The 22,986-nt window shown below is 39.6% G+C and overlaps 1 protein-coding gene across 18 annotated transcripts in view; it reads right to left on the bottom strand.

The window, feature by feature from the left end:
• SCEL (sciellin) overlaps nt 1–22,986 on the bottom strand; it is a 344,029-nt gene that overhangs the window by 11,916 nt on the left and 309,127 nt on the right. For 12 of the 18 annotated variants that reach the window (XM_081550024.1, XM_081550028.1, XM_081550032.1 and 9 more), the window contains 3 exons: nt 12,000–12,062; nt 1,804–1,896; nt 306–377 (listed from right to left, as the gene is read on the bottom strand). In XM_081550024.1, the coding sequence (XP_081406150.1) occupies nt 306–377; nt 1,804–1,896; nt 12,000–12,062 (228 nt within the window). The remainder of the gene's footprint in view (nt 1–305; nt 378–1,803; nt 1,897–11,999; nt 12,063–22,986) is intronic. The other 6 variants (XM_081550041.1, XM_081550043.1, XM_081550039.1 and 3 more) reach the window with 1 other exon arrangement.

Here is a 22,986-nt window from a genome sequence, read left to right as displayed (position 1 = left end):
AAGGGAATGGTGACCCACTCCAGTATTCTTGTCTGGAGAATCCCATGGATAGAGGACCATGGTAGGCTACAGTCCATGGGGTTGCAAAGAGTTGGACACGACTGAGTGACTAACACTACTACTAATGATAATGGAAAGATTATAAAGAATTTTTAATATATACCTAGAACTCAGTATTCTCTTAAATGGTCTGCTATTTGAAAAAAATAAGCATATCTTTAAAAAATGACATTTCCTCTTAAACACAGATTATTTCAAAATTATAAAATATATAAAGCAAAATACTTCAAATAAATTTCCAGTACCTATTCTCCATGTACGTCCTTGTGTACACAACTGTATCCTTTGGTCCTGCATGCCTGGTTTCAGCACTGGAGCTGCAATACAAACCATTTGACTTTATGTTTAAAGTTTGTTTATAGGATAATCAAATTAACAAGGCAATTATCCAATCCAATGAAAAAATAATGCTCATATATGCCTTCTAAACCATAATCTTTGAAATATAAATGTTAAATTGGTATTAATCCATTTCTGAAAAATTTATTTATGTTTCCCATTTTGTCTTAACTTCTACTGTCTTGGCCTATTTCCAGAATACTACTATGAAAATCAGTCACTCAGTAAGTCTGTTGTAGACCATGATGATTACTTTGAATATTTGTGTAATATGTTTTAGTGTCTATTACCCTAATGTCTCATTCATACTTCCAAACCATTGCTTTCCCCACAAATCTCAGGCAAAAAGTAGACCTTAATTAACCAACATGATAACATCTGATTTAGTGAAACCTTTGAATCTACCTAAGGAAGTCAATGTCAATGTCACCATCATATTTTTTAAAAAAGATTACAAACTTTTTAAGGAAAAATCACAGTCTACACTTATTCATAACTGACAACTTACCAATGACCAAGATGTTTACTCAACACCTTTGTATAAGCCTATAAAGTCACTGCTTCTTTTGGACTTCCCTTGTAGCTCAGTCAGTAAAGAATCTGCCTGCAGTGCAGAAGACCCAGTTTTGATCCCTCGGTTGGGAAGATCCCCTGGAGAAGGAAATGGCAACCCACTCCAGTATCCTTGCCTGGAAAATCTCATGGACAGAGGAGCCTGGTGGGCTGCAGTCCATGGGGTCACAAAGAGTCAGGCACAACTGAACGACTAACACTTACTTACTTACTTTTAAAGTCACTGGTTAAAATTTAAAAATTTCTGCATTTCAAACAAATATATTAACACATATATATAGAGAATCTAGAAAGATGATACTGATGAACTTATTTGCAGGGAAGCAATGGAAACACAGACATAGAGAACAGACTTATGGACTTAGGTGAGGGGGGAGGAAGGAGAGGGTGGGACGAATGGAGAGAGTAGCATGGAAACATATGACTAACATATATAAAATAGCTATCCAACGGGAATGCTGTATGACTCAGGAAACCTAAACTGGGGCCCTGTAACAACCTAGAGGGGTGGGATGGGGAGGGAGCTGGGAGGGAGGTTCAAGAGGGAGGGGACATATGTGTACCTATGGCTGACTCATAATGATGTATAGCAGAAACCAACACAATATAGTAAAGCATTATCCTTTAATTAAAAATAAATAAATTTAAAATAAGAAAGTTTTATTGAAACACAAAAAATGCATAAAAACAACAGCAAAATAAAAAAATTCTGTATTTCAAAGGAAGGATCAGGTTGCATGTGGATGTTTTCTTTAAAATAAAAAACAGAAGGAGGAAAAAAAGCCAGAATGATAATGATCCTGTCATTTTTTATATAATTGATGACACTACCTGAGCATCTTCCTGGCTTCACAAGAATAGGCAGCTGTTCTAGAGGACGGGCTGATTAAAGCCTCAGTAGATCCAGCGACCTGGCCATCTTGCCTGAGAAAGCAAATGCAAATATTTGGCACTTAAAATCAAGGCTACTTAGAGGATTTTTGTTTTATTAAAATTCTGTTCAAACAACATTTTCTTTAAACATACAGTAAAGCTGTTTCTGTTTGCCTGGTTTCTGCACATATACACAGATAGAATACATGTACTATTTTATTCTTCCACAGACACAACTGTCTTACCATTATGAATAACCTATAGGCATGTGTCACATTATCTAACAGTAGGACAGAATACTTGTTTAACCAAGGGCAGGAACCATATGAAACTGGTTGCAGTAACATTCTCATAGCACCAGTGCCATTTTCGAAGGTGTTTCATGTACAACATATCTGGGAGTTTATCTATTTAATGAAAATTATCTGGGGGTTGCTTTGAGAAATTTCAGTTTCCATTTTAACAGAAAAGCAGTACTTTGAAGATCGCTAAAGAACTTTGACCTAGATTTCTGCTAATCTAAAAATGTCACTATGCTCAACAAAGTGTAGGCATATTTGCTTTTTCCTATGAAACAGTGGAAAATTAACATAGGCATAGTGAAAGCTTTAGCTCTTTTTCTTTCCACATGTTAGAAAACTCTGACAGAGGCAAGACATAAAAAATCAAGAGGAGAATTTAGATCTTAATCATGATTTATCATTCTTGACTGGCCTGTTCCTTCCATTTCCAGGTAGCTTTTAAAGAAGAGAAAAACAACTGTTCACATATTATCATCTCTGGCATGTGGAAAACCATCTTCTAGTTTTAAGACAGATGTTTCAAAAGACACTTGGCAATGAGAAAGTTGAATGAATATTATTAGAAGATTCTTAAATGTGATCATTAGAATATGTCATTTTGGAACAATAAACCTAACTAGGAACCATTTGGAAATATTCAGATCATATAGTAAATAATACAAAACCCAATTTCAGCAAATAGTTTTAAAGGACAAAGGTTGTCAATGAGTGTGAAATGTGTTTGTACTGCCCTCAGAAAGGTAAAATCAAACATTACCAGTTTGTGAAACCTGTAATAGGGATGGGAAATACTTTGCAAACAGTTCTGATAAGGATTGAATTGTGTCCTGCCAAAAATTCTTATATTGAAGCCCTACACCCCAATGTGATGTGGAGACAGGGCCTATAAAAAGGAAATAAAGGTTAGGTGAACTCATAAGGGTGGGGCTTTAATCCCACAGGATAGGGTGTCCTTATAAGAAGAGGAGGAGGTACTAGAGCTTGCTCTCTCTCTCTTTGGACACACAGAGGAAAGGCCATGTGAGGACATAGTCGGACACAGTCATGTGCAAACCAAGAAGAGAGTTCTCATCAGAAACCAACTCTGACATTGTTCCTCGTGAATTTGATGTTCTTGCTACATCGTGAAAGAATTCAGAGATAGATAAGAAGTAGATTTATTTAGAGAAAAGCACACTATATAGAGTGTGGGCCATCTCAGAAGGCAAGAAGAGAGAGGCCCCAAATGTGGTGTGGTTAGTTTTTGTGGGTTGGGTAATTTCACAGGCTAATGAGTGGGAAGATTATTCCAATTATTTGGGGGAGGGGTGGAGATTTCTAGGAACTGGGCCACTGCCCACTTTTTGACCCTTTATGGCTGGCCTCAGAACTGTCATGACGCTGGTGGATGTGTCATTTAGCATATGCAAATGTATTACAATGAGAATATAATGAGGCTCAAGGTCTACTGGGAGTTGAATCTTCAGCCATCTTGGACCCAGTTGGTTTTAACCAGTTTTTGTCATGTCCTGTGGCCATGTCATTCTTTCTAAGGTTGTACCCTGTGCCCTTCCTCTGGTTTCAACAGTATCTTGATCTAGAATTTTAGTCTCCAAAAGAGTGGGAAAATAAATTCTGTCTTTTAACACCTGGTTTGTGGTGTTTTGTTATGGCAGCCTGAGCAGACTAATACAAGTAGCATTTCCTAGTTGTGTTTACAATGAGACTAATAATAATACTTTGTCAATAAAAATCAGATGTTAGTAAATAAATTTTGAATGTGGGACAGCAAATTCTTTCTTGGATTTGTTCCTCCTGTAATTTGGGAGGATAATACACTTTTAAAAAAGAAATCTTTTATTTTGGATAATTTTAAAGGTATAGAATAATTGCAGTGATAGTTCAGAGAATTCCAGTATACTCTTCACCCAGCTTCTCTTAATTCTAACATCTCACACAACCACAATCTGTTTGTCAAAACTAAATAATTAGCGTTGGTACAATGTCATTAGCAAAACTACAGACTTATTTCTATTTCACCAGTATTTCAGATCCAAATCAGGATACTACTTCCACATAATCACCATGTCTTAGGGTCTGTGATAGTTGATAAGCCTTTCTTTGTTTTTCATGAGATGATAATAGATCTTAGAAAGGAAATTCTATCTTGATGCCAGTAAGTGGTAACACTAATTTTTAAAATTATTTAGAATCATAGAAATAGTTAGGGAAACAATTCTTTGGAAACCAATTAAATAATCTGTAGTGCTTTTAAAAGTGCTTTTAAAAAGGATTTCTCTCCAAAATATATAAGCAGCTCATATAGTTCAATATCAGAAAAACAAACAACCCAATCAAAAAATGGGCAGAAAACCTAAACGGACATTTCTTCAAAGGCATACAAACGTCCAATAAACACATGAAAAGATGCTCTACATTGCTCATTATTAGAGAAATGCAAATCAAAACTACAATGAGGTATCACCTCACACCGTTCAGAATGACCATCATCCAAAAATCTACAAACAATAAATGCTGGAGAGGTTATGGAGAAAAGGGAACCCTCCTGCACTGTTGATGGGAATGTAAACTGATACAGCCATTCTGGAGTATGGAGATTCCTTAAAAAAACTAGGGAAAATCTATCATATGACACAACAATTCCACTACTTGGCATATACCCTGAGAAAACCACAATTTTAAGAGACACATGTAACCCAGTGTTCATTGCAGCAATATTTACAATAGCCAGGACATGGAAGCAACCTAGATGTCCATTGACAGATGAATGGTTAAAGAAGATGTGGTACATATATGTGATGGAATATTACTCAGCCATAAAAAGAAGTGGATTTAAGTCAGTTGTTGTGAGGTCGACGAACCTAGAACCTGTTATACAGAGTGAAGTAAGTCAGAAAGAGAAAAACAAGTATTGGAATACATATATGGAATTTAGAAAAATGGTACTGATGAACCTAGTAGAGAACAGACTTGTGGACACAGTGGGGAAAGGTGAGGGTGGGATGAATTGAGAAAGCAGCATAGACATATATACACTATCATGTGTAACCTAGATAGCTAGTAGGAAGTTGCTATATAACACAGGGAGCCCAGCCTGGTGCTGTGTGATGACCTAGAGGAGAGGGATGGGGGGAGGGGAGGGAGGTTCAAGAGGGAGAGGATATATATATATAATTGTGACTGATTCACCTTGTTGTATGACAGAAACCAACACAACATTGTAAAGCAATTTTCCACCAATTAAAAAATAAAATTAAGTTAAAAATGTTACTGGGTCTCACATCAGATATTCTGACTTAATTGGTTTAGTATGGGGCTTCCCAGGTGGCGCTAGTGGTAAAGAACTCGACTGCCAATGCAGGAGACCCAGGTTCAGTCCCTGGGTCAGGAAGATCCCCTGGAAGAGGGCATGGCAACCCACTCCAGTATTCTTGCCTGGAGAATCCCATGGACAGAGGAGCCTGGTGGGCTACAGTCCATAGTGTTGCAAAGAGACACCACTGAGGCAACTTAGCAGGCACCTGACTTGGGCACTTGGATTCTTTTAAATCTCTCCAGTGAGTCTCTCATGTAAGTCAAGGTTGAGAACCACTGCCTTAGAGGCAGTGCGACATTTTATCCAAAAGAGCGCTGGTTTTTAAAGTGTGGTCCCTGGATCAGCAGGTGATTCTGATGCAAATAAAATTTGGGAACCATTGCAAAGGAGAACTCTCCACCAAAGTATTCCTCTTAGATGCTTTGAATAATGTTCATAAAAAAGAGCTTATGGCTTACAGTGTTTTTTGCTGGATAGCTTTATTATTAAGTTATCCTTCACTGAAATAAATTGAATTGTAATTTAGAATCAATGGTCACAGTTTCATCTCTAAATTAAATAGCTTCATAAACTATAAACTAAATATTGTGTTGGAACTTACAAAATTCCAAATGGAATTTCACTTGAGAAAATGTTTTCTGCCATGGAAGTTTACCTTGAAAATTTAGCTATCTAAAACTTTTATACACAGACTTTTGATGTGAGAACATCAAATGGTACTGCTGACTTAAGAAAACTGATAGTTCCTCAAATGGAGTTACTACAGGATCCAATAATCCCACTCCCTAAGTATATACCCTCCCTAAGTCCATCCTAGAGGAAATCAGTCCTGAATGTTTATTGGAAGGACTGATGTTGAAGCTGAAACTCCAGTACTTTGGCCACGTGATGTGAAGAACTGACTCATTTGAAAAGACCCCCATGCTGGGAATGATTGAAGGCGGGAGGAGAAGGGGATGACAGAGGATGAGGTGGTTGGATGGCATCGGTGACTCAATGGACATGAGTTTGGGTAGGCTCTGGGAGTTGGTGATGGACAGGGAGGCCTGGCGTGCTGTGGTTCATGGGGTCGCAGAGTTGGACATGACTGAGCGACTGAACTGAACTGAACTGAAGTATATTCCCTACCAAGAGAAATGAAAAAACTCTACACAAAACTTTTATATGAATGCTGATCACAGCATTGTTCATAATAGTGAATTACAATCTGATAGTGGAGACAACACAAAAGCGCATCAGCTGATGAATAGATAAAATTCTGTCTATTCACATAATGGAATATGTGAAATCTGGCAATAAAAAGAAATACTGAGACATGTTACAACATTGGTGAATTTTGAAAGCATTATGCCACGCGAAAATAGTCACAAAGGACCACATATTTTATGATTCCATTTATATGAAATGTCCAGAATCAGAAATTGAAAAAGACAGAAAGTAGCCTAGTAGTTGTCCTGAGCTAAGGGCTGGGGGAAAATTATACATGACTGCTAATGGGCATGGTGTTTCTTTCTGAGGTGATGAAAATGTTCTAAAAGTGATAATGGTGATGGTCTACAACTGTGAATATACTAATCAGATTGCATATGTATTTGTGGATATCCAATTACTATACAGAGTAAATACATTCATAAAATAAAACAAGTCTCAGTTTAACAGATTTATTTAGATTTCCATTGTCCTATTTGACTTAACTTTGGCAACCTGACTTCAATTTCTTTTTCTTTTTTTAAATTAATTTTCATTGGGGTAGAGTTGCTTTACAATGTGTGTTAGTTTCCACTGTACAGCAAAGTGAATCCACTATACATGTACATATTTCCCTCTTTTTTGCATTTCCTTCCCATTTAGGTCACCACAGAGCACTGAGTACAGTTCCCTGAGCTATACAGTGCGAGGGTGCTTAATCACTCAGTCATATCTGACTCTTTGCAACCCCATGGACTGTAGCCCACCAGGTTCCTCTGTCCAGGGGATATTCCAGGCAAGAATACTAGAGTGGATTTCCATTTCTTTCTCCACTGCTATACTGTGGCTTCTCATTAGTCATCCATTTCACACATTGTAGTGTATATGAAACAACAGACTGGTTCCAAGTTGGGAAAGGAGTATGTCAAGGCTGTGTATCATCACCCTGCTTATTTAACTTATATGCAGAGTACATCATAGAAATGCTGGGCTGGAGGAAGCACAAGCTGGAATCAGGATTGCCAGGAGAAATATCAATAACCTCAGATATGCAGATGACACCACACTTACGGCAGAAAGTGAAGAAGAACTAGAGTCTCTTGATGAAAGTGAAAGAGGAGGAGAGTGAAAAAGTTGGCTTAAAACTCAACATTCAGAAAACTAAGATCATGTCATCTGGCTCCATTACTTCATGACAAACAGATGGGAAAACAATGGAAACAGTGACAGACATTATTTGGGGGAGGGGGGTTTCAAAATCACTGCAGATGGTAACTGCAGCCATGAAATTAAAAGATGCTTGCTCCTTGGAAGAAAAGTTATGCCCAATCTAGACAGCATATCAAAAAGCAGAGACATTACTTTACCAACAAAGGTCCCTCTAGTCAAAGCTTTGGTTTTCCAGTAGTCATGTATGGACGTGAAAGTTGGACTATAAAGAAGGCTGAGCACTGAAGAATTGATGCTTTTGAACTGTGGTGTTGGAGAAGACTCTTGAGAGTCCCTTGGGTGGCAAGCAGATCCAACTAGATCTCCAACCAGATCCATCCTAAAGAAAATCAGCCCTGAAAATTCATTGGAAGGACTGATGTTGAAGCTGAAACTCCAATACTTTGGCCACCTGATGCGAAGAACTGACTCATTGGAAAAGATCCGAATGCTGGGAATGATTGAAGGCAGGAGGAGAAGGGGACAACAGACGATGAGATGGTTGGATGGTATCACCGATGCAATGGACATGAGTTTGAGTAGGCTCTGGGAGTTGGTGATGGACAGAGAAGCCTGGTGTGCTGAAGTTCATGGGGTCATAAAGAGTCAGACACGACTGAGCGAATGAACTGAACTGAACTGAGTGTATATATGTCAATCCCAATCACTCAATTCACCCCACCTCCCCTTCACCCCTTGGTATCCATACGCTTGTTTGTTCTCTACATCTGTATCTCTGTTTCTGCTCTGCAAATAAGTTCATCTGTATCATTTTTCTAGATTCCACATATAAGTGATACATAATATTTGCTTTTCTCTTTCTTCACTCTGTGTGACATTCATGTCTTTGCAAATGGCACAGTTTCATTCCTTTTTATGGTTGAGTGGCAACTTGACTTTAAATAGCAGAAAATAATTTCAACTGATAAACACTTAAGTCATTGCAAACTTTATAAATCTCTTTTGCATGAAGAACAAAAGTTTACTAAGAGCTTCTGCTGTGCTGTGCTCAGTTGTTCAGTTTTGTCCAAGTCTTTGTGACCCTATAGACTATAGCCCACCAAGCTCCTCTGTCCATGGGATTCTCCAGGCAAAAATACTGGAATTGGTTGCCATGCTCGTCTCCAGGGAATCTTCCCAACCAAGGGACTGAACTCACATCTCCTGCATTGCAGGGAAGTTCTTTACTGCTGAGCCACTAGCAAAGCCAGTTTACTAAGAGCTTACCATTTTGAATTGTTTTATGTGTTAGGATTTACTTCCACAAAACTATCAAGGTTTTGAGTTCTTGTAAAACTTACAGATTTTAAGTATATAAAAATAAATATTCTTATGGTAACCAAAGGGGATAGCAGTGGTGGGGAGTAGAGATAAATTAGGTGTTTGGGATTAACATGAATACTACTATATATAAAATCAGTAAACAACAAGGACCCACTGTATAGCACAGGGAACTATACTCAATATATTGTGATAATCTATAATGGAAAAGAATCTGAAGAAGAATATATATTATGTATATGTATAACTGAATCACTTTGTTGTACACTTGAAACTAACACAACATTGTAAATCAATTAAACTTCAGTAAAATATAAAATTAAAACAAAGAAGTATTCTATTTTGGAGAAATAAGAGAACTTGAGACCAGAACACTACTCTAATTTACTAATTTTCTGCATCTGATCAAATCTCTTAATCCCTGATTCTCAATTTTCTTTCAGTTACATCTTTACCCATTTTGAGAGTCAAAGTAAACTTTCTATTCTCTAAACAGAATGAAGTGCAATGTTAGTTGCTCAGTTGTGTTCGACTCTTAGTGACCCCATGGACTGTAGCCCACCAGGCTCCTCTGTCCATGAAATTCTCCAGGCAAGAATACTGGAGGTAGCCATTTCCTTCTCCCGGGGATCTTCCCGACCCACAGATTGAACCCAGGTCTCCTGCATTGCAGGCTGATTCTTTACTGTCTGAGCCCCAGGGAAGCCCTGGTAGAGAATAAGGACGATGATAAGTAGAGGGAAGAGGAGAAAAACAGGCAGAGGCCAACACTCAGGAAGTGACTGAGCTACAATAATGACAAAGCACTAGGGTTAATGTCTGGGGACTCCTGATGGAATGCCGTCTGGCCAAGGATGAGCAACCTTCCAGGGAAGGCCTCTGTGAAGCCTGGCCAGTCTAACGTTTCTGCCCTGGAATTTCCATTTCCTCATTAATCTTTCCATGTGCTTCCCAGGTGGCACTAGTGGTAAATAAGTCACCTGCCAATTCAGGATACCTGCCCCAGGTTCCACCCCTGGGCCGGGCAGATTCCCTGGGGAGTGATGGCTACTCACTGCAGCATTCTTGCCTGGAGAATCCTATGGACAGAGGACCCTGGCAGGCTGCAGTCCCTGCTCTTGAATTTCCATTTCCTCATTAATCTTTCTTAGAGAAGGCAATGGCAACCCACTCCAGTACTCTTGCCTGGAGAATCCCATGGATAGAGGAGCCTGGCAGGCTGCAGTCACTGCCCTTGAATTTCCATTTCCTCATTAATCTTTCTTGGAGAAGGCAATGGCAACCCACTCCAGTACTCTTGCCTGGAAAATCCTATGGACAGAGGAGCCTGGTAGGCTGCAGTCCATGGGGTCTCGAAGAGTTGGACACGACTGAGTGACTTCACTTTCACTTTTCACTTTCATGCATTGGAGAAGGAAATGGCAACCCACTCCAGTGTTCTTGCCTGGAGAATCCCAGGGACGGGGAGCCTGGTGGGCTGCCGTCTATGGGGTCACACAGAGTCAGATACGACTGAAGAGACTTAGCAGCAGCAGTAGCAGCAGCAGCATTAATCTTTCCAGTAAAACCCTGTTTCATGAACAAGCCCAACCTAAACTGAAACACCTCTCAAATCACATTCAGGGAAAAGTTCCTTCATGATACTTCATCATTTATGGTCAGTTTTAAAATCTTGATCATTTCCAAATAATATTTGAAAGAGATTGGTTAATTGTAAGCCCAGTACTATTCCCAAAACGGTGGATCTTTTTGACAATGTATCCTCCCTCTTTCTCTCAAAGGCTTGCTTGAGATCACAGAAAGAGAAAGCAGAAGATGATTTAGGGAATGAAGCGGATAGAAAGAAACTATGTACCTCGTATAGGAAAGAGCCTTTAACAGACAGGAAAACCAAACAAATGAAGCAGTGAGCCAGCTCTTCTACTTTTCTGTTCTCTGCATGATACCAACAATATCACTTATTCACATAATAAAAAAAATTTTTTTAAAAAGAAAAGGCTGCTGCACCTTAGGAAGGTTAAAAACAGAAACCTATTGCTTTTAGGGTCCTCCCACATGGTGGGGGAAAAACAGTTAAACACAGAAAACTTTGAAAACTGTTTCCTAATTTAAACAATCTGTAACAACAATGAAGCATAGCTTCCATCCTAACCTTCCTTGTAAAAGAAACAAAAAGTACAACAGTTTTAAAGCCAGGATCCTCTGAGGTGTAAAGAAATTCCAAAATTAGGTCCTGTTTCCTGGCTGTGACAAATTTGTGCATTCTTTTAGCACTAGGTATCCAATGCAGAGATTCTCAAAGTGTTTTCTGCACCACTGAAAACCTACCAAGCAACAGTAAGTAAAAATAAATCTTCACAGCCCAAGTGCAGAGCACTCAATTTCCATCATGCCTTTTACACTAAACCATTGAACAGCAGGCCCTTAGTCAGAAATTCTAGCAGAATTCACATTTTGTTAGCTTTTTTTCGAATTAGCTATTAAGCACCCTGTCGGTGTTGTTTAGTCACTCAGTTGTATCCGACTCTTTGCAATCCCCTGGACTGTAGCCTGCCAGGTTCCTCTGTCCATGAGATTTCCCAGGCAAGACTACTGAATTGGGTTGCCATATCCTTCTCCAGGGGATCTTCCCAACCCAGGGATCAAACCCAAGTCTCTTGCAGTGGCAGGCAGATTCTTTAAAACTGAGCCACAAGGGAAACCCAAGCACCCTGTACATTTTTTTTTTTAATTCAGATAGTATTTATATTTAAACATTATAGTGCAGTTCAACCTCTCAGAAAATCTTCCAGGGTTACATAATATATGAAGGTTCATATAGAATTCATAAGAAAAACATAAATTAGAATAAGTCTTACCTTTCATTCTTATTCTTAGACACATTGGAATTTATGTCAATTAAATTTGCTAGGTTCTGGTCTCTACAGGAAAAAAATAAGCAAATATTTAAATACATACATATGTATATGTGACTTAGTTACACATAATTTTAAGAAATAAAGCATTAGAATAAAAATTTTAAGCCACTATATAATTTTAAACATAGTCATTTGTGGTCTTACAGAATATGGGACACTAAAAATCTGACATTGAACTATTAGATCTATACAACTCAAGTATGAGCACAAATTACATTATGAGAGAGAAATGAACTAAGTTTTTGGAAGGTTTGAGAAATTCAGTCTGAAAAGAAACAACTGATTGATATCTACAGTTGAGTGAATGCTTACTTCACATCACAAAGGACTAACTTGTGTATTTCCATGTGCATTATCTCATTTAGACCTCACGGAATCTTGCAGGACAGCATACGAGGCTCAACAAGGCTAAGTGAATTTTCCAAGGTCAATTAAATAATTTGTAAAAGAGTCAAGGCTTGAAGCTGAGCCACCTGCTCATCTGAAATCAATTCTTCAATATTTAATTAGAGTCTTCATTCCAGATTTTTGCATAAGAGAGACATGAGAAGTCAACCCAAAATTTGAATCAACAGTCCACAATGTGGAGGATGAATGGGACAATTAGATTCTTAAATCTTGGGCTACAGTGATTTGTCACACTTTCATGAGATACAATGTTCTCTGGTGTGTTATGTACATATTAGCTATTTATATATATTTTCTATAATACTGGTAGTTCTTAATTTTTTTCCATGAGTTTTGAAAAGCCTTGACACCAACTCTACTGGTTTGCAGCAGGTTTAGGAATAAGAGTGAGAAAAGTAGTCCCCTACTTTTATGGGCCAGTTAGTCAACCTTTCTAAGCTTCCTTTTGTAAACTAGGATAATAATATCTAAGTTCATAAGGTTTCAATGAGAATAAATGAGTTAGTGTAAATAAAATTTATAGGCACAATTGTCTATAGTTGTGCCTGAACTGAGTAAGAATACATAAGTGATAATAGAAGTGTAGTGACACAGCAGTGGGCACTATGGATTCCAAAATGTTCAGGGACTGTATTTTCATTTCTGCTGTAACTTTTCACATCTTTAGCATTAACTCCAGTTTTCATAAATCTCCCTTCTCTGGTCCTGAATGGTAGATTTCAAGTAAGGTTCTTTTACATGGAATCAGTGTATAGCCTCAAATTGATATTTATAAGGATGAAAAATAATATAAAAGTCTTTGTATTTATGTGGAGTGAGACTTACTACTCTTTTTATATAACATCCAAGCCATCAATAATTGATAAATATGCTAACTGGGCAGCACTCCATAGCTATACTTAAAGCTCACATTTAAAATACTAGCTACACATATTTGAAAATGTAGAAATTAATTATCTTTTAATGTGAGTTATAGTAGAATATATGTCAATTTAATATATATAAAAAGTAAAGGATTTCAGAAGTAGCTTGGAAGTATCAAAATCATTTGATGCTATAGTCTGAATAATGTAAAATTCAAAACTGACTTCTCCAGCATAGCTGCTAGAACTGTGCGAGGAGACCTCCCAGATCTCATCTTTTGAATTTAGAAATAGAGACAGCAGGCTTTTCCTTTGTAACCCTTGATCAGTTCAGTTCAGTCGCTCAGTAGTGTCTGACTCTTTGAGACCCCATGGACTTTAGCACACCTGGCTTGCCTGTCCATCACCAACTCCCGGAGCCTACTCAAACTCATGCCCATCGAGTCGGTGATACCATACAACCATCTCATCCTCTGTCATCCCCTTCTCCTCCCGCCTTCAACCTTTCCCAGCATCAGGATCTTTTCCAATAAGTCAGTTCTTCGCATCAGGTGGCCAAAGTATTGGAGTTTCAGCTTCAACATCAATCCTTCCAATGAATATGCAGGACTGATTTCCCTTAGGATTGACAGGTTGGATTTCCTTGCAGTCCAAGGGACTCTCAAGAGTTTTCTCCAACATCACAGATCAAAAGCATCAATTCTTTGGCGCTCAGCTTTCTTATAGTCCTTGATTGGTCCTTCCTTAATTACTAGAAGCACCTCTTGACCTCAGGAGTCACCATACTATTTTAATAGCCAGGGCACTAAATTATCTTCCCCCTTAACATTTTAAAATAATACTTTACTAAACACTTGTGAATCAGTATCAGTTCAGTTGCTCAGTCACGTTCGACTCTTTGCAACCCCATGAGCTGCAGGACTCCAGGCCTCCCTGTCCATCACCAGCTCCCAGAGTCTACACAAACCCATGTCCATTGAGTCAGTGATGCCATCCAACCATCTCATCCTCTGTCATCCCCTTCTCCTCCTGCCCTCAATCTTTCCCAGCATCAGGGTCTTTTCAAATGAGTCAGTTCTTTGCATCAGGTGGCCAAAGTATTGGAGTTTCAGCTTCAACATCAGTCCTTCCAATGAATATTCAGGACTGATTTCCTTTAGGATGGACTGGTTGGATCTCCTTGCAGTCCAAGGGACTGTCAAGAGTCTTCTCCAACACCACAGTTCAAAAGCATCAATTCTTTGGCGCTCAGCTTTCTTTATAGTCCAACTCTCACATCCATACATAACTACTGGAAAAACCATAGCCTTGACTAGACAGACCTTTGTTGACAAAGTAATGTCTCTGCTTTTCAATATGCTGTCTAGGTTGGACATAACTTTCCTTCCAAGGACTAAGTGTCTTTTAATTTCATGGCTGCAATCACCATCTGCAGTGATTTTGGAGCCCCCCAAAATAAAGTCAGCCAGTGTTTCCACTGTTTTTCCATCTATTTGCCGTGAAGTGATAGGACCATATACCATGATCTCAGTTTTCTGAACGTTGAGCTTTAAGCCAACTTTTTTGCTCTCCTCCTTCACTTTCATCAAGAGGCTCTTTAGTTCTTCTTTGCTTTCTGTGAATAATGGATTAAAAATTAAGTATTTAACTTAACTTTAAAGGGTCATGGTCTTCCATAACCCAGTTTCCCAGCAATGTCAAACTGGGATGGTTGGCAGAGGCAAACACTGAGAGAGCACCCAGAAATGTGAATCTCGGGGAAGGAGAATTCCATCCCAGGAAGTGATTCTCCCTCCAAAGCTAACCTTGGATGAACTGAGTGGCATTGTTAAAGGAAGCTGGTGTTTTTCATTATGACTTAAGAATAAAATCACATTACTGTGACTTAACACAGCCTTGCACGCAGTAGCTACTCCAAAAATACTCATGGTCTTAAATGTATTTAAATTCTCTTTTCTCCTTCTCTGGTGGAAATTTATTGCTACCTTACCCAGCTCTGGGAAAAGACATGAAAAGGACCCCAGGGGAAAGATGTTAGACCCTGAACCTTTAAGGTAGCCAGCTCTGCACACATCTAGGTACAGAGTATGCACCAGAAGCACAGAGAAAAAGTTCACAAGAGACGGTGATGGACATTTCACCTCCATTTGCATCAGTCATCCAGAACCTGCCTTACTTCACCCCTGAATTGCACATATTTCTCTCCCTTTTTTTTTCACTCAGCTCCCAACCCTGGCTTTGTTTCCTTATTTTGGAACACTTCCTTACAGGGTTGAATATTGCCCTTCCACCAAATTTATATGCTGAAGTCCTAACACTAGCATGTCAGAATGTGCCTTTATTTGGAGAAGGGGGTCTTTACAGAGATCCTCGAGTTCAAATGAGGTCAGCAGTGTGGGTCCTAATCCAATATGAATGGCATCTTTCTTAGAAGAAGGAATTTAGGCTCGGATACACACAGATGGAAGACAATGTGAAGACAAATGATGAAGACAGGCCTCTACCAGCCGAGGAGGGAGGCCTGGAATAGATCCTTTCTGCTGGGCCTTCAGAAGGAACCAGCCCTACTGACTTCTTGATCTTAGAAGTCTAGACTCCAGAATGATGAGACAACAAATTTCTGTTTTAACCCACTCAGACTATGGTTCTAGTTATGGCAGTCCTAGCGAACAAATACAGATTCACTTCTGCCCTCACGACAGATATTATTATGTATAGTTTCTTGGCCTGATGCTGGTTCCCTTTACCTGCTTGGCACTTTCCACTCCCAGTTGCTGCAGATACTGCATCTTTGATCTGTCTATATTTCCATCTCCCACCCCCACCCCCACCCCCAGGACCCAATCTTTTGGATCCTTGCTATGGTGAGGGAGAGCAGAAGTTGATTTAGACCTAAGCAAGGAGGAGACACCAGAAGCTCACAAATCCAACCACTCCGGGTAGATAACTCAAAATTGGAACCTGTACTTGCCTTCAAAGATGCACACTCCCAAAGGGATATAATTGTGAATCATCAAATAAACCATGTTATTAGGGTTATAGAATTTTTGCTGTTTTTATTAAACAGTGCCACATATCAAGTTTGCTAGAGTGGGCTATAAGATTTTATTTTGAATCCTCTATACTAATATTTGAAGCAAAATCAAAAGTTCCAGGTTATGAAAAGTACAAAATGTGGATTCACCCTGATTGATGTCATTAGCTAGATTTGGAGATAAATAAAAAGAAGTTCAGATTGCCCACAAACTTCCCAAGCTGAAAAATGTAAAAATAAATTTTCATTTTTTAATTAAGACCACATTTATGACATCATGTCTTTTACACCATAGTAGAAGATGAAAAGCTGTGAGTCAAAGTATGAAAAATAGATTTTTATAGAAGCCCAGCCAAATGCTGCAGGGTTGAACAAAGGCTTGATTCCAAACCCTTTCTATGGAAGTTCAACGGAAGGATGACCTGGTAATTTTGTAATTTTATGAGCAGTCAGAATCAACTTTAAGAAAAACCATCAATTCTCTGTAGATCCAGCGAGAAGTGCTAAAAAGAAATTTTGTTAACCATAGTAACTAAAAATGTTTTTCTTTATGTAGACTTCAAAATGTTTAGGAAGAAATATGAGTTATCTGTTATGTAGAGTCATAGCACACATTGTGAATATAGGTATTTATCTGTCATAATCATGTAATTTATTTTCTACAGCCCCATTAAGGAATATAACTCTTCTTAACAGAGCAGATTAAGCAAGAAAAAAAAAAAGAGAGAGAGAGAGAGAGATTCCAGGGACCAGGCCATCATTACGTCTCATATAATACAAGTTTTCATTAAGATATGCTCTATATAAAAATTAACAGATCACTCCCAACTGCTCTTCCTCTCTTACGAGGGTGTGGGAGGTGTTTATTAAAAGCAGCAATATGTTTCTTTCTCTACAGCTTACTTAAATTGTTTTTGCAGAGTATCAAACACATTTGCAAAATTAAAAGCCTCCATATAAAAAATTCACTATGGTACTTCTTTTAGGCCAAGAACTAAATCTTAGGCTTTAAGCTTTAGTTCAAAAGGAATATTTATCTCTCTGAAAGAAGTATAGGACACAGTGAGATAACTGCTATAATTCGTCAACTCTATTGACTTCGCAAAATGGGCCCAGCATTACATATTTTTATAATTAGCTTCAATGAGGGAATCTTAAAGATTTTATATTAAAGAAATTAACAGGTCCATAGAGAAAGTGATCAACTTAGATATTTTAAATATAAGATATGATCAAGAATTTGCTGCTAAGTCATTTCAGTCGTGTCCGACTCTGTGCGACCCCATAGACGGTAGCCCACCAGGCTCCCCCATCCCTGGGATTCTCCAGGCAAGAACACTAGAGTGGGTTGCCATTTCCTTCTGCAATGCATGAAAGTGAAAAGTGAAAGTGAAGTCGCTCAGTCATGTCCGACTGGCTCTAATTCACTCTGGTTCACTGAGATTGTGGTTCAAAATAGAGTCATTGGTTTAAGCAAGGAAGCCAGACATAGGATATCAGATCCCTCCAGTCTGATTTTACTCCTAGGGGCTCAGAGTCTTAGTGTTATGAGGCACTATAGGTTTTACCTAGCTAGGTGATCACAGGTCTTCATTTATTTTGAGATTTAGCATGTAACTCAGAGACTGTTTATTAAGCACCTAATATGTGCCACACATTATGCTATGCCCCGTAGATAAAGAAGTGAACAAGACAGACCCAATCCTTGCTCTTAAAAATCCAATAGTTGAAGACAGATTCAGTTCAGTTCAGTTCAGTCGCTCAGTCGTTTCCGACTCTTTGCGACCCCATGAATTGCAGCACGCCAGGACTCCCTGTCCATCACCAACTCCCGGAGTCTACCCAAACCCATGTCCATCAAGTCGGTTATGCCATCCAACCATCTCATCCTCTGTCGTCTCCTTCTCCTCCTGCCCCCAATCCTACCCAGCATTAGGGTCTTTTCCAATGAGTCAACCCTTCGCATGAGGTGGCCAAAGTAGTGGAGTTTCAGCTTCAACATCAGACCTTCCAATGAACACCCAGGATTGATCTCTTTTAGGATGGATTGATTGGATCTCCTTGCAGTCCAAGGGACTCTTAAGAGTCTTCTCCAGCACCACAGTTCAAAAGCATCAATTCTGAGGCACTCAGCTTTCTTCACCGTCCAACTCTCACATCCATACATGACCACTGGAAAAACCATAGCCTTGACTAGACGGACTTTTGTTGGCAAAGTAATGTCTCTGCTTTTAAATATGCTATCTAGGTTGGCCATAACCTTCCTTCCAAGGAGTAAGCGTCTTTTAATTTCATGGCTGCAATCACCATCAGCAGTGATTTTGGAGCCCCAAAAAGTAAAGTCTGACACTGTTTCCACTGTTTCCCCATCTATTTCCCATGAAGTGATGGGACCAGATGCCATGATCTTAGTTTTCTGAACGTTGAACTTTAAGCCAACTTTTTCACTCTCCTCCTTCACCTTCATCAAGAGGCTCTTTAGTTCTTCTTCACTTTCTGTCATAAGGGTGGTGTCATCTGCATATCTGAGGTTATTGATATTTCTCCCGGCAATCTTGATTCCAGCTTGTGTTTCTTCCAGCCCAGCATTTCTCATGATGTACTCTGCATATAAGTTAAATAAGCAGGGTGACAATATACAGCCTTATGGACTCCTTTTCCTATTTGGAACCAGTCTGTTGTTCCATGTCCAGTTCTAACTGTTGCTTCCTGACCTGCATACAGGTTTCTCAAGAGACAGGTCAGATGGTCTGGTATTCCCATCTCTTTCAGAATTTTCCACAGTTTATTGTGATCCACACAGTCAAAGGCTTTGGCATAGTCAATAAAGCAGAAATAGATGTTTTTCTGGAACTTTCTTGCTTTTTTGATGATCCAGCAGATATTGGCAATTTGATCTCTGGTTCCCTTGCCTTTTCTAAAACCAGCTTGAACATCTGGAAGTTCACGGTTCACGTATTGCTGAAGCCTGGCTTGGAGAATTTTGAGCATTACTTTACTAGCATGTGAGATGAGTGCAATTGTGCAGTAGTTTGAGCATTCTTTGGCATTGCCTTTCTTTGGGATTGGAACGAAGACTGACCTCTTCCAGTCCTGTGGCCACTGCTGAGTTTTCCAAATTTGCTGGCATATCTAGTGCAGCACTTTCACAGCTTCACCTTTGAGGATTTGAAATAGCTCAACTGGAATTCCATCACCTCCACTAGCTTTGTTCGTAGTGATGCTTTCTAAGGCTCACTTGACTTCACATTCCAGGATGTCTGGCTCTAGGTGAGTGATCACACCATCGTGATTATCTGGGTCATGAAGATCTTTTTTGTACAGTTCTTCTGTGTATTCTTGCCACCTCTTCTTAATATCTTCTGCTTCCGTTAGGTCCATACCATTTCTGTCCTTGATCGAGCCTATCTTTGCATGAAATGTTCCTTTGGTATCTCTAATTTTCTTGAAGAGATCTCTAGTTTTTCCCAGTCTGTTGTTTTCCTCTATTTCTTTGCACTGATCATTCCCTGTAAGAGGCAAACATTCTGTAGAACAGAATAATAGCTTGAGAACATCTAGAAGGACCTGATGCAGAAGTGATGGGTCAGGTTGGGCTTCTCAGAGCCTGAATAAAATACATATAAGCTGACACTTGAAGGATAAATAGCAGTTATCCATGCAAGAATGATGGTAGAGGAGCAAGGTGTGAGCAGGTCAGAGAGTGAGTGGCTGGACTTTGCTTGTGGGTGGAGCCTAGCAGGGAATGGGGGTGGAAAACCTGTGGAGGCAACATCATGGTGGGCTTTGGAAACCAGGTTAAGGAGTACCTGTTATCCAGTGGCAATGGGAAGCCACTGAAGGATTTCATCAGAGGAAGGACAGGATCAGATTTATGTTTTAGGAAGATCACTCGACAGTGTGGCAGATGGACTGAAGGGCAGAATGTACCACTGACAGCAGATAAGACTAGTGAGGAGACCTCACAGTAAGCTGGGCTATAGTAGCAAGTGGGGATGATGAAGTGTCTTGGTTCCTGAGATAATTAGGAGAAACATTCAAAGTGACCTATTGATTCTGGGGAACGAAGCAACAGAAAGGGTCAAGGTTACCTCCCACCTCCAGCTTTCTGTCTTGAGCAGAAATGTGAGAAAGATGCAATATAGAAAGATAGGAAAGAATTCTTGTCTTATTGAAATACTAGCAAGACATGTCTCAGCAAATAGGAAGCCCTTTATAAAGAAGGAAGTATAATACTACAAGAGCTTCCCAGGTGGCGCTAGCGATAAAGAACTTGCCTGCCAATGCAGGAGACATAAGAGACGTGGGTTCGATCCCTGGGTTGGGAAGATCCCCTGGAGGAGGACATGGCAACCCACTCCAGTATTCTTGCCTGAAAACTCCCATGGACAGAGGAGCCTGGCAGGCTACCTTCATAGGGTCGGAAAGAGTCGGACACGACTGAAGTGACTTAGCACGCACACAGTACGTAATTCTACAAATAGTTCAGAATATTTTTTCTACAAATAGTTCAGAATATTTTTTCTACTTTAGATGAATGATGCCCTTCTAACAGTAAAGACCTGTATCACTGGATGTGTTTCAACCTTCATATGGGAGCAGCTGCTTATAGGCTACAAATAATTGAGAAATATTTGTCTTTCTTTAATGTTGGTTCATGAAAATGTGAAACTCACTGCTAAAAGTCACAGGGTTTCTCCCTGACTAAATGAAAATTCTGTGCACATCTGCATTTGTTCACATTGTTGGGTTCCTAGAAGAGCTCGGGGACACCTGCTCACATTCTGATTGATGACTGAAGTTTATTCCGCCCCTAACTGTGAATTAAATATACAGCTGCTGGAAATGTCAGCAAAGTCACACAAAAGCAACTCTGATTCACTGCAGTTATACTATTAAATAATCAGTGCTCCTGTCACACTGAATTGGATGTAAAAGTGCTTTGTGGCTATTATTTCTACTGGGAGGCATGTTAAAATGCCCCCTCTCTTTACCCATTAATATCAATGGGCCACATAGATACACTGTAGATACAGGTGACTGAACACATTGAATGAACTCCCTTTTTTCAAATAGGCAGCTCAGTCTTCCCTGTTTATTCTGCATCAATTCCTGAATATCCTGGCTGATTATCATCAAATCCTACCCCTCCCCTGGTGGCTCAGCTGGTAAAGAATCTGCCTGCAATGTGGGAGACCTGGGTTTGGTCCCTGGGTTGGGAAGATCCCCTGGAGAAAGGAAAGGCTACCCACTACAGTATTCTGGCCTGGAGAATTCCAGGGCTTCCCTGGTGGCTCAGGCAGTATAGAATCCACTTGCAATGGGGCGACCTGGGTTCAATCCCTGGGTTGGGAAGATCCTCTGGAGGAGGGCATGGCAACCCACTCCAGTATTCTGGCCTGGAGAATCCCCATGGACAGAGGTGCCTGGCGGGCTACAGTCCATGAGGTCACGAAGAGTCGGACACAACTGAACGATGAAGCGCAGCACAGCATCAACATATATACACTATCATGTGTAAACGGGGTAGCTGTGAGAAGTTGCTGTATAACACAAGGAGCTGAGTCTGGCGCTCTGTGATGACCTAGAGGGGTCGAATGGGGGAGGGGAGGGAGGCTGGAGGTGGAGGTGGAGAGGAGGACTCGGGGGTGGGTGAGGAGGCAATATACATCTGCATTGTTGTATGGTAGAAACCAACACAATATTGTAAAACTTTTAAAAAGGAAAGGAAAAAAAAAAAAACCCCACACAAATAGGGCAAATGAAAACAATAATGTAGAAAACAAACTAAAAGACATAAGAACCAAGCTGATAAGCATGTCACACTGTCCTCTTGCTGCCTGTGGCTTCAAAACACTTTTCTATATGTTATTTGCTTTCTTCATCCCAGAAGAGTGAGACTATAATTCCCAGCTATATATTTATTACAACGAAATTTCAGGTCAGCAAAACAATGTAGACTTCTGATACAATGCACTCTGGTGCATTATCTATGAATAAGCTCTTTTGGTGAAAGATATGACATAAAGATAAGACATAAAGACTCCCTGGAGAAAGAAATAGCAACCCATTCCAGTATTCTCACCTAGGAAATCCCATGGGCAGAGGAGTCTGCAGGCTATGGTCCATGGGGTTGCAAAGAGTTGGACACAACTTAGCAATTAAACACTTATGACATAAAGATAGTGAACTGTAAGATATTTACAAAACTCAAAATGGAAGTTCAAGGTTAAAATCTGCTGGATTTGCTGTGGATCTGTAATTCTGAAGACTCAATATCCTTTCCAATACTCCAATCTTCTGTAAGCATCTATGTAAATCACTGGTTTGGTCTAGCTTCTCCAAAATGTGTTTTACTCTTAATTAATTTCACTCATTTTTCATTTCAGTCCTGATACTCTGTTTCCTATAGATAGCAAACACTAATCTGTCTTCGTGCAAATAAGAAATACACAACTGCATGTGAAAGAGTGCAACTGATTCCAGAAGAGTACAGCATGTTCTTTGCTGACAGGAAACACATGGGTTATAAATGTGTGTTCATTTGAACATGAGAAAAACAAAAGGCTTCTTTTTTAAAAAGAGAAGAAAGAACGAACTTTGGGTACACGGCAAGATAGTT

Source organism: Giraffa tippelskirchi, chromosome 12 (genome assembly GCF_054371585.1).
Source record: "Giraffa tippelskirchi isolate mGirTip1 chromosome 12, T2T-mGirTip1v1.2.pri, whole genome shotgun sequence".
NCBI lineage: Eukaryota > Metazoa > Chordata > Mammalia > Artiodactyla > Giraffidae > Giraffa > Giraffa tippelskirchi.
This window is presented reverse-complemented; position numbering and strand designations above follow the sequence as displayed.